Raw genomic sequence first — 13,039 nt, forward strand, 5'->3', positions numbered from 1 at the left:
TCCAAAAGCTGGTTGACTGCTGCTCCATTTAATTTGTATGGGACTGCTAGAGATAGCAGTGTATAGCGCGTGACATTCCCATATGAAACCTGCTCGCTGTCGGACCTCCACCAATCTTACAGATATCCCCTATCCATCAGGCATAGCTGGGGCGTCTATCATTTTGATGAAAAAATATATATATTTTCCCCATCAAATGTGGTGGAATCTATGACAGAGATCTGATGGGGCTGAGGTCAGGGCTCTGTGTCACACCAAACTTAACCAAATATGCCTTTATGGACCTTGCTATGTACACCGGGGAACAGTCATACTGAAACAGAAAGGGACCTTTCCAAAACAACAGTGAGACCCCAAAAAGTGGAAGCATACAATTCTCCAAAATGTCTTGGTATGCTAAAGCATTAAGATTTCCCCTCACTGGAACTAAGAGGCGCCAAACCAGACTAACTCATCAGAGATGTGATTCGCCACTCCACAGAACACGTTTCGACTGCTCCCGAGTCCAGTGACAGCGAGCTTTACACCACTTCATCTGACGCTTGGCATTGTGTGTGGTGATGTAAGGCTTGCATGCAGCAGCTATAACCATTTCATGAGGCTCCTAGCACACTGTTTTTATGCCGATATTAATGCCAGAGGAAGTTTGGAACTCTGCAGTTATTGAGTGAGCAGAGCATGGGCAACTTTTATGCACTATGGCACTGATTTATCAAGGCAGAGTTGATAGGCCCTGCGCTGTTGGAGGAGAAAATCAATTCATGATGAGGCGCAGGCCTTGTCATCAATTAAATGCCACTTCCAGCAGTCCATGTGCCAGACTTGAATCTGCTCTAGCTCATAATTGGTGAAGATTTCAGTCATCATATATGCCAGTTTCTGGCTTAAGTGAATATAAATGTACAGAGGCCAATGACCCTGCCATGCACCATCCTTACACCTCCTTTTCAGAAACTGGTGAACGCAACGTAAAAACTCCAACCGAGTGTTGTGACTTTAATACAAAAAACCAGGCATAACGAAATGGTAAATCTCTCCCTATGTGCCGCAGCACTCGGCGACCCCACTCTGTAACTTTATGTGGTCTGCTACTTTGTGGAGATTTGCTGTGGTTCATAAACATTTCTACAAAGAAATTTCACAAACTCAAATTCAGAGAGCTCTTTAAAACGAGACATTGTTTTTACCAATATTTGTAAAGGCAGACTGCATGACTAGGTTTTGGATGTTATATACCTGCGGTAATGGGACTAAATGAAATGCCTGAATTCAGCGACCAAGGCATGTGTTCCAATATTTTTGTCTATATAGTGTACATAACCAGCAGATTTCCATTTGGGAGCTTTATAGAAAATACAAGTTGACAACTTTGTGTAAACTGCAAAAACAGGGTTACACATTACTACATAATTTTGATTGCAGAAGTACAGTGCAATGTAGTATAAACTATTCACAGAGACCATAATAGACCAGCCAGTCTTAGTTCTATAAATGTCGCAGTTTTATATTATAGGATCTTCTTCCTGTAGTGTGACTATATTTGCTTTTTATTCAATAAAAACTACTGTTTAATAAAAGTAAAGTCTGTTGCGAATTGTAGACATGCTGCGGCCTTTCACTGCAGATTTCATCCATTGCAATGCAAATGTTGAAATCTGCACCGTAATCTGCAATGAAATCCCCATATAACACATGTAGTATGCTGGTTCAACAGCATTACATTTACATGAAGTGGGAATATAGCCAAAGGCCCCTTTCAGATGAGCGAGTTCCACGCATCGGACTGGCAGCGTTAGTATGGGGCAGCTCCCATCCTGACCTCCCAACACTGACGGGTCGCATAGCATTATATTGATTTATGATGCTATGTAACCCTTAGAGGTCTTAGGACAGCATTATGTCAGTGTTATCTAATACATTCCACAACTGTAAGGGTAACATAGTATCATAAATCAATATACACTGCGTGCAGAATTATTAGGCAAATGAGTATTTTGACCACATCATCCTCTTTATGCATGTTGTCTTACTCCAAGCTGTATAGGCTCGAAAGCCTACTACCAATTAAGCATATTAGGTGATGTGCATCTCTGTAATGAGAAGGGGTGTGGTCTAATGACATCAACACCGTATATTAGGTGTGCATAATTATTAGGCAACTTCCTTTCCTTTGGCAAAATGGGTCAAAAGAAGGACTTGACAGGCTCAGAAAAGTCAAAAATAGTGAGATATCTTGCCGAGGGATGCAGCACTCTTAAAATTGCAAAGCTTCTGAAGCGTGATCATCGAACAATCAAGCGTTTCATTCAAAATAGTCAACAGGGTCGCAAGAAGCGTGTGGAAAAACCAAGGCGCAAAATAACTGCCCATGAACTGAGAAAAGTCAAGCGTGCAGCTGCCAAGATGCCACTTGCCACCAGTTTGGCCATATTTTAGAGCTGAAACATCACTGGAGTGCCCAAAAGCACAAGATGTGCAATACTCAGAGACATGGTCAAGGTAAGAAAGGCTGAAAGATGACCACCACTGAACAAGACACACAAGCTGAAACGTCAAGACTGGGCCAAGAAATATCTCAAGACTGATTTTTCTAAGGTTTTATGGACTGATGAAATGAGAGTGAGTCTTGATGGGCCAGATGGATGGGCCCGTGGCTGGATTGGTAAAGGGCAGAGAGCTCCAGTCTGACTCAGACGCCAGCAAGGTGGAGGTGGAGTACTGGTTTGGACTGGTATCATCAAAGATGAGCTTGTGGGGCCTTTTCGGGTTGAGGATGGAGTCAAGCTCAACTCCCAGTCCTACTGCCAGTTTCTGGAAGACACCTTCTTCAAGCAGTGGTACAGGAAGAAGTCTGCATCCTTCAAGAAAAACATGATTTTCATGCAGGACAATGCTCCATCACACGCGTCCAAGTACTCCACAGCGTGGCTGGCAAGAAAGGGTATAAAAGAAGAAAATCTAATGACATGGCCTCCTTGTTCACCTGATCTGAACCCCATTGAGAACCTGTGGTCCATCATCAAATGTGAGATTTACAAGGAGGGAAAACAGTACACCTCTCTGAACAGTGTCTGGGAGGCTGTGGTTGCTGCTGCACGCAATGTTGATGGTGAACAGATCAAAACACTGACAGAATCCATGGATGGCAGGCTTTTGAGTGTCCTTGCAAAGAAAGGTGGCTATATTGGTCACTGATTTGTTTTTGTTTTGTTTTTGAATGTCAGAAATGTATATTTGTGAATGTTAAGATGTTATATTGGTTTCACTAGTAAAAATAAATAATTTAAATGGGTATATATTTGTTTTTTGTTAAGTTGCCTAATAATTATGCACAGTAATAGTCACCTGCACACACAGATATCCCCCTAAAATAGCAAAAACTAAAAACAAACTATAAACTACTTCCAAAAATATTCAGCTTTGATATTAATGAGTTTTTTGGGTTCATTGAGAACATGGTTGTTGTTCAATAATAAAATGAATCCTCAAAAATACAACTTGCCTAATAATTCTGCACTCCCTGTAATGTTATGTGACCCCCTCAGTGCTGGGAGGTCAGGTGGGAGCTGCTGCATACTCACGCTGCAAGTCTGATGCGTGGAACTCGCTCATCTTAAAGGGGCCAAAAAAGCAGCATCCATCATCTGAGGAGCCTTAAACTAAATAGGCCCCATGCACACAACTCTCCGGGTGTTGTATGGTTAACTTGACCACTGTACCACCCAGTAAGCTATCCGCTTTTCTCTACCTCAAGGTGAAATCACTTCACATCTTGACAATATAAAAACCTATATGTATTATTTTAAGTGCTCATTCTACTATTATGTGTACAGTAAAAGTCCTATATTAGCACCTTCAGAAAATACTGATAATCCTGCTTACACCAAAAATTTCATGCCAAGTTATCTGAAGCGCCTAACTATTGGCAGCTCCACAAAGAGCTTCAGTGGTCCCAGACAGAAGTTCATGTTGGCATCTGAAGATTATAGGAAAGTTTCCAAGATAGCATTGCTGTTAAAAGGATTCTGACTGATCTAGAAGGACACAATATTTTTCTTCCCTGCAACAGTAGAAATATTTTGGTTACTATACCTTCTGTAACATGTGAAACTAATTATATCACGAGGTATATGAAGACTGTAAATGCTCATCCTGATAATCGGCCCATGTAAAGGTCCTGCGATCACCCAATGAATAAGCAAACTCTTGTTCATCAGGTCAAATAATTGTATATGCTTCAAACAAAGAATCTGTATGGGCATGAGTGACTGCAGTGGCCATCACTCATCCCATACAGTGGAGGTGGCTCACAACTCCTCTGATGAGAAGGCAATGATTGGGAGGATACAGTTTTGTCCCGATCACTGCCTGCTCAGTCGGCACATGTAAATAAGCCATTAGTCACAATGCAAGAGTAACAGCTCAGATGTCTGTAACATGTCACCTGGAAGTACAGCTTAGCCTAAATGAGGTATCTGTATCTAAAACATTTCCTATGTAAAAGAAGCTGATTGCAGGCTCAGCCTAAATGAAGTCTCTATATCTAGAAAAATTTTCATATAAGGAACCTGGAAGCAGAGATTAGCCTATATGAAATCTTTTTATGTACATCATGTTTCATGTGAAGAATCCGGAAACAGGTTTTTAGCCTGTGTGAAGACTCTGATGATAAAGTTCAGATCTCTGAATGAAACATTTTGCACAATCACAGTAAGGGAACGTGCAGTCAACCTGGTGAGTCTGAGGATGAGCCACGAGGCCGGCTTTTTTGCTGAAGCCTTTCCCATAATCAAAGCACAGATATGGCTTTTCCCGAACATGAATTTTCTGATGTCTCTTCAGATGAGTTTTCTGTATGAAAGACTTCCCACAACGAGGACAAACATGAGGCTTCTCCCCGGTATGAATTTTGTGATGACGAACAAGCACTGATCTATGACTGAAGCATTTCCCACAGTCTGGACATGGATAGGGTTTCTCTCCTGTATGAAGTCTCTGATGATAAATTAGATCAGACTTCTGGACAAAACACTTCCAGCATTCAGAACATACGAACGGCTTCTCCCCAGAGTGAATTTTCTGGTGCCTGACCAGCACCGATTTATGTGTGAAACTTTTACTACACTCAGAGCAGGAATATGGTTTCTCTGCAACATGACTCTTCAGATGAGAAACTAGATTGACTTTTTTGCTGAAACATTTGCCACATTCAGGACAGGGGAACATATCATTTTCTCTTTGAGGTGCGCCAGGTAGAATTATATTACATTTTTCTGAAAAAAAAGGATCAGATGATAGCTCTGAGCTGTGAAACGCTGGATAAATAAACGAGATGTTATTTCCTGGGGAAACTTGTATATTGTTCTTATCTTCTATTTCATAATCTGTAGATAAAAAAAGACATCCCTCCACAGTATTCTGGACAGTCACACCAGCTGCTGTGGAGAGAAGAACATTTGTAGAAAACACAAGCAGTCAGTAAGCATTGCATCTTTCCATACATACTGCATTATATACAGTTAGGTCCATATATATTTGGACAGAGACAACATATTTCAAATTTTTGTTCTGTACATTACCACAATGGATTTTGAACAAAACAATTCAGATGCAATTGAAGTTCAGACTTTCAGCTTTAATTCAGTGGGTTGAACAAAATGAATAAAATGTGAGGAACTAAAGCATTTTTTTAACTCAATCCCTTCATGTCAGGGGATCAAAAGTAATTGGACAAATTAAATAATTGTAAATAAAATGTTAATGTTGGCAATGACTGTCTGAAGTCTTGAACTCATGGACATCACTTGACGCTGTATTCTGTATTTCCTCCTTTTTAATGCTCTGCCAGGCCTTTACTGCAGCAGTTTTCAGTTTGTTTGTTTGTTGCCCTTTCTGTCTGAAGTGTAGTCTGTCACAGAGGAGGTAAAGGAGTAAACACCACACGGACAACCAGGGGTAGAGGGAAAAGCCACTAGGCCTTAACGCTAGGGAAGGGTCACCACCTAAAGAACCCTACTCCTGGCCCTGACTCCTAACCGTATGGGCACCCCTTGAAGGTAGAAATGCCCATACACAGTAACCTGGAGACCCTGACGAGCCCTAAAGATATTGGCAGGGTTGAGACAACTGTTCCTTCCAAGATGAAGGAACAAGCGTCTCCCTGAGGCCTAGTAACCACAACCAAGGGGAAAAGACAAAATACAAACAAGCGAGACACTTCTGTTGTAGAAGGATGAGCTTTTTCCAAAACAAAATTAAGCAATCTACCGCATAGTCAGAAGGGTGGGGTCAGACTATAAAGGGTAGTCTGAATCAAGAGAAATCAAGGAGGCGGTTAGATTCCTCCACGCTCAGCCAGTCTCCTTGATCTCCTGACATCAGTCACTTGAGGGACCATGACATAGTCTTTAACAAGTGAAATGCATGCTCTATTGGGTTCAGATGAAGTGACTGACTTGGCCATTCAAAAATATTCCACTTCTTTGCTGTAATAAACTCCTGGGTTGCTTTGGCTTTATGTTTTGGGTCATTGTCCATCTGTATTATGAAACGCCGACCAATCAGTTTGGCTGCATTTGAGCACACAGTATGTCTCTGAAAACCCCAGAATTCATCCGGCTGCTTCTGTCCTGTGTTGCATCATCAATAAACACTAGGGACCCAGTGCCTCTGGCAGCCATGCATGCCCAAGCCATCCCACTGCCTCCGCCCAGATTTACAGATGATGTGGTATGCTTTGGATCATGAGCTGTACCATGCCTTCGCCATACTTTTTTCTTTCCATCATTCTGGTAGAGGTTGATCTTGGTTTCATCTGTCCAAAGAATGTTGTTCCAGAAGTGTTCTGTTTTTTTAAGATGTTTTTTTTTTTAGCAAAGTCCAATCTAGCCTTCTTATTCTTGAGGCTTATGAGTGGCTTGCACTGTGCAGTGAACCCTCTGTATTTACTTTCATGCAGTCTTCTCTTTATGGTAGATTTGGATATTGATATGCCTATATCCTTGAGAGTGTTGTTCACTTGGTTGGCTGTTGTGAAGGGGTTTCTCTTTACCATGGTAATTATTCTGCGATCATCCACCACTGTTGTCTTCCATGGGCATCCAGGTCTTTTTGTATTGTTGAGGTCACCAGTGCTTTCTTTCTCAGGATGTACCAAACTGTAGACTTTGCCACTCCTAATAGTGTAGCAATTTCTCGGATGGATTTTTTCTGTTTTCGCAGATGAAGGATGGCTTGTTTCACCTGCATGGAGAGCTCCTTTGACCGCATGTTTACTTCTCTGCAAAATCTTCAAAATGCAAGCACCACACCTCAAATCAACTCTAGGCCTTTTATGTGCTTAATTGAGAATGAAATAATGAATGAATTGCCCACACCTGCCCATGAAACAGCCTTTGAGTCAATTGTCCAATTACGTTTGGTCCCTTTAAAAACAGGGTGCCACATGTAAAGGAGCTGAAACTCCTAAACCCTTCATCCAATTTTAATGTAGATACCCTCAAATGAAAGCTAAAAGTCAGGACTTTATGTCCATTATATAACTATAACTTGAATATATTTTAGTAAACTGGTAATAAAAACAAAATTTGTGTCAGTGTCCAAATATATATGGACCTAACTTTACGAGTGCGTGTTTGATAAATCATGTGTTCATAGAACTTCTGGTTCCCGGCTTGTTTAATTTCGTCTGGGGTTTGGACGGGGTCACGTGCACTGCTGCAGCCAATGACTGTCCTGTTGGGTCATGTACCACTTGGGCACATGTCACTTCTGAAGCCAGTAATTGGCCGCAGCAACAGCAAACAACACAACATCCAAACTCAAGACGGAAGTAAACCAGTTTGCCAAGTGAGTATGATTTTTTACATTAGGTACCACGTGCTACAGGGGCTAATTAAAAATGCCCATAATCCTGTAAAATTTCTTTATGGACGTGGCTTATTTAGGACTTTAGGATGGAGTGTTTTTTTTTTTTTTAACTCAGCATTTCAAAAACCATAACTTTTTATTTTTTCCTCAATATAGCCATGTGAGGGTTTACTTTTTGCAAGACTAATTGCACATTAAATGGCACCATTCTGGGGTACTTATAGTGTACTGTATAACTTTTATTATTTTTATTTTATAGCATGCACCATGCTGTATTAATGACATAGCAACATTATACTCTGGGTCAGTGCGATTATGAAGATACCAAACTTATAAACTTTTTTCTCAGCTTTTCCTAAGCCAGTGATGACACATTCATCTATTATCATCTATAGGTGGCCTAGGAGCAGCTCAGCCTCGGAGAAGTGAATGGCGCTGAGCGCGATACCAAGCACTGCCACTATACAATATAAGGCTCTGTGCTTGGTAAGCAGGTATAGGAATGCCTATACCTTCTCAAACAACTGAAAGGAGGGATTCCCAGGTGTTGGACCTCCACTGATCAGATACTGATGACCCATGCAGAGGATAGGGCCTCAGTATTAAAATCTCAGAAAGCCCAATTTAAAGGGGTTTTCCGGTTTGCATCAATATCCTTTAAAATGATGATTTAGGAAGGTAGCTTTACTTTTTAATGTATTTCTTTTAATTTTATTGTCCATATTTTCCGTTCAGAGTTGAGATCACACAACCATGTCCATGAAGCTATTTATTTCCTGTGACATTATGTCCACGGGTGTGTCAAAACAGCAACAGGGGCAGTGGTAGTTAAATGTCTATGTAACTAGCTGGGAGGGAGGAACTATAAGCTAGCCAGGCGTTTTTATGGGCGGTGCTGCAGCTGTGGCAGAAAAAGGAGAAGTGCATCATGGGTTTGGTTGGATACAGGAAAAGGAAGTGCTACATACAGGATGTACAAAAAACAGAGTGATATGTTTACATGGCGAAAACAGGACAAGAGAGTTCAAATTGTAACTACATGAGCATATCTGTTAAAAAGCATAGTAATCTCAGAATACCACTTTAACTCTTTCGCTACCAGAGCCATACATGTACGGCAATGGAGCGATGTGCGAACATGGCCGGCAAGTGTCTGCTGTTTCAAACAGCAGAGACCTGCGGCTAATTACTGTGACCGGCAATAATGTTGATTGCGGTAATTAAAGGCTTTAGATGCAGTGATCAAGTGAGATCACGGCATCTAAATGCGCTAAATCACGGCATCTAAATGCGCTTCCTACGGCCACTCCCTGTGGCCAATGGGGCTGTCGGTAGTTGTTCTGAATGCTATCAGCCTTGCAGACCAGGCTGATAGTATTCATGCTACAATTCTTATTTTGGACACTAAATAGCAGACCAACATAAGTCATTTTAAAAATCCGATTGTACAAAATAAAAACACTTAATTTATAGGCTCATATATGAGCTTTAAAATCATTACAAAAATTTTTAAACAAATGTAAAAAAATAAATATATAAAACGTTTAATCACTTAAGGACCACAGGTTTATACCCCCCTAAAGACCAGGCCCTTTTTTACAAATCGGCACTCCACAACTTTAGCGGTTTATTGTTCGGTCATGCAACTTACCACCCAAATTAATTTTACCTCCTTTTCTTCTCACTAATAGAGCTTTCATTTGGTGGTATTTCATTGCTGCTGACATTTTTACTTTTTTTGTTATTAATCGAAATTTAACGATTTTTTTGCAAAAAAATGACATTTTTCACTTTCAGTTGTAAAATTTTGCAAAAAAAACGAGATCCATATATAAAATTTGCTCTAAATTTATTGTTCTACATGTCTTTGATAAAAAAAAAATGTTTGGGTAAAAAAAAAAAATGGTTTGGGTAAAAGTTATAGCGTTTACAAACTATGGTACAAAAATGTGAATTTCCGCTTTTTGAAGCAGCTCTGACTTTGTGAGCACCTGTCATGTTTCCTGAGGTTCTACAATGGCCAGACAGTACAAACACCCCACAAATGACCCCATTTCGGAAAGTAGACACCCTAAGGTATTCGCTGATGGGCATAGTGAGTTCATAGAACTTTTTATTTTTTGTCACAAGTTAGCGGAAAATGATGATTTTTTTTATTTTTTTTTTTTTCTTACAAAGTCTCATATTCCACTAACTTGTGACAAAAAATAAAAAGTTCTATGAACTCACTATGCCCATCACAAAATACCTTGGGGTCTCTTCTTTCCAAAATGGGGTCACTTGTGGGGTAGTTCTACTGCCCTGGCATTCTAGGGGCCCAAATGTGTGGTAAGGAGTTTGAAATCAAATTCTGTAAAAAATGACCAGTGAAATCCGAAAGGTGCTCTTTGGAATATGGGACCCTTTGCCCACCTAGGCTGCAAAAAAGTGTCACACATCTGGTATCTCTGTATTCAGGAGAAGTTGAGGAATGTGTTTTGGGGTGTCTTTTTACATATACCCATGCTGGGTGAGATAAATATCTTGGTCAAATGCCAACTTTGTATAAAAAAATGGGAAAAGTTGTCATTTGCCAAGATATTTCTCTCACCCAGCATGGGTATATGTAAAATGACACCCCAAAACACATTCCCCAACTTCTCCTGAGTACGGAGATACCAGATGTGTGACACTTTTTTGCAGCCTAGGTGGGCAAAGGGGCCCATATTCCAAAGAGCACCTTTCGGATTTCACTGGTCATTTTTTACAGAATTTGATTTCAAACTCCTTACCACACATTTGGGCCCCTAGAATGCCAGGGCAGTATAACTACCCCACAAGTGAACCCATTTTGGAAAGAAGAGACCCCAAGGTATTCGCTGATGGGCATAGTGAGTTCATGGAAGTTTTTATTTTTTGTCACAAGTTAGTGGAATATGAGACTTTGTATGAAAAAAAAAAAAAAAAAAAAAAATCATCATTTTCCACTAACTTGTGCCAAAAAATAAAAAATTCTAGGAACTCGCCATGCCCCTCACGGAATACCTTGGGGTGTCTTCTTTCCAAAATGGGGTCACTTGTGGGGTAGTTATACTGCCCTGGCATTTTCCAGGGGCCCAAATGTGTGGTAAGTAGGTAAATGACCTGTGAAATCCGAAAGGTGCTCTTTGGAATATGGGCCCCTTTGCCCACCTAGGCTGCAAAAAAGTGTCACACATCTGGTATCTCCGTACTCAGGAGAAGTTAGGGAATGTGTTTTGCGGTGTCATTTTACATATACCCATGCTGGGTGAGAGAAATATCTTGGCAAAAGACAACTTTTCCCATTTTTTTTATACAAAGTTGGCATTTGACCAAGATATTTCTCTCCCCCAGCATGGGTATATGTAAAATGACACCCCAAAACACATTCCCCAACTTCTCCTGAGTACGGCGATACCAGATGTGTGACACTTTTTTGCAGCCTAGATGCGCAAAGGTGCCCAAATTCCTTTTAGGAGGGCATTTTTAGACATTTGGATACCAGACTTCTTCTCATGCTTTGGGGCCCCTAGAATGCCAGGGCAGTATAAATACCCCACATGTGACCCCATTTTGGAAAGAAGACACCCCAAGGTATTCAATGAGGGGCATGGCGAGTTCATAGAAATTTTGTTTATTTGCACAAGTTAGCGGAAATTGATATTTTTTATTTTTTTCTCACAAAGTCTCCCTTTCCGCTAACTTGGGACAAAAATTTCAATCTTTCATGGACTCAATATGCCCCTCACGGAATACCTGGGGGTGTCTTCTTTCCGAAATGGGGTCACATGTGGGGTATTTATACTGCCCTGGCATTCTAGGGGCCCTAAAGCGTGAGAAGAAGTCTGGAATATAAATGTCTAAAAAATTTTACGCATTTGGATTCCGTGAGGGGTATGGTGAGTTCATGTGAGATTTTATTTTTTGACACAAGTTAGTGGAATATGAGACTTTGTAAGAAAAAAAAAAAATAAATTCCGCTAACTTGGGCCAAAAAAATGTCTGAATGGAGCCTTACAGGGGGGTGATCAATGACAGGGGGGTGATCAGGGAGTCTATATGGGGTGATCACCCCCCTGTCATTGATCACCCCCCTATAAGGCTCCATTCAGATGTCCGTATGTGTTTTGCGGATCCGATCCATGTATCCGTGGATCCGTAAAAATCATACAGACATCTGAATGCAGCCTGACAGGGGGGGTGATCAATGACAGGGGGGTGATCAGGGAGTCTATATGGGGTAATCACCCCCCCTGGAAGGCTCCAGGGAGACGCCTGTATGTGTTTTGCGGATCCGATCCATCTATCAGTGGATCCGTAAAAATCATGCGGACGTCTGAATGGAGCTTTACAGGGGGGTGATCAATGACAGGGGGGTAATCAATGACAGGGGGGTGATCAGGGAGTCTATATGGGGTGATCACCACAGTCATTGATCATGCCCCTGTAAGGCTCCATTCAGACGTCCGTATGCGTTTTGCGGATCCGATCCATCTATCAGTGGATCCGTAAAAATCATGCAGACGTCTGAATGGAGCTTTACAGGGGGTTATCAATGACAGGGGGGTAATCAATGATAGGGGGGTGATCAGGGAGTCTATATGGGGTGATCACCACAGTCATTGATCACGCCCCTGTAAGGCTCCATTCAGACGTCCGTATGCGTTTTGCGGATCCGATCCATCTATCAGTGGATCCATAAAAATCATGCGGACGTCTGAATGGAGCTTTACAGGGGTGTGATCAATGACAGGGGGGTGATCAATGACAGGGGGGTGATCAGGGAGTCTATATGGGGTGATCACCACAGTCATTGATCATGCCCCTGTAAGGCTCCATTCAGATGTCCGTATGTGTTTTGCGGATCTGATCCATGTATCCGTGGATCCGTAAAAATCATACGGACATCTGAATGCAGCCTGACAGGGGGGGTGATCAATGACAGGGGGGTGATCAGGGAGTCTATATGGGGTGATCACCCCCCCTGGAAGGCTCCAGGGAGACGCCTGTATGTGTTTTGCGGATCCGATCCATCTATCAGTGGATCCGTAAAAATCATGCGGACGTCTGAATGGAGCTTTACAGGGGTGTGATCAATGACAGGGGTGTAATCAATGACAGGGGGTGATCAGGGAGTCTATATGGGGTGATCACCACAGTCATTGATCAC

At 41.5% G+C, this 13,039-nt stretch overlaps 1 protein-coding gene across 1 annotated transcript in view; it reads right to left on the reverse strand.

The window, feature by feature from the left end:
* Nucleotides 1–4,085: 4,085 nt before the first annotated feature.
* Nucleotides 4,086–13,039, reverse strand: part of LOC121005092 (oocyte zinc finger protein XlCOF7.1-like) — a 45,415-nt gene continuing 36,461 nt past the window's right edge. Inside the window, exon 7 of the mRNA XM_040437634.1 lies at nucleotides 4,086–5,438. Coding sequence (XP_040293568.1) covers nucleotides 4,645–5,438 — 794 coding nt within the window. The 3' untranslated portion in view covers nucleotides 4,086–4,644. The remainder of the gene's footprint in view (nucleotides 5,439–13,039) is intronic.

This window comes from Bufo bufo, chromosome 6 (genome assembly GCF_905171765.1).
Source record: "Bufo bufo chromosome 6, aBufBuf1.1, whole genome shotgun sequence".
Classification (NCBI taxonomy): Eukaryota; Metazoa; Chordata; class Amphibia; order Anura; family Bufonidae; genus Bufo; species Bufo bufo.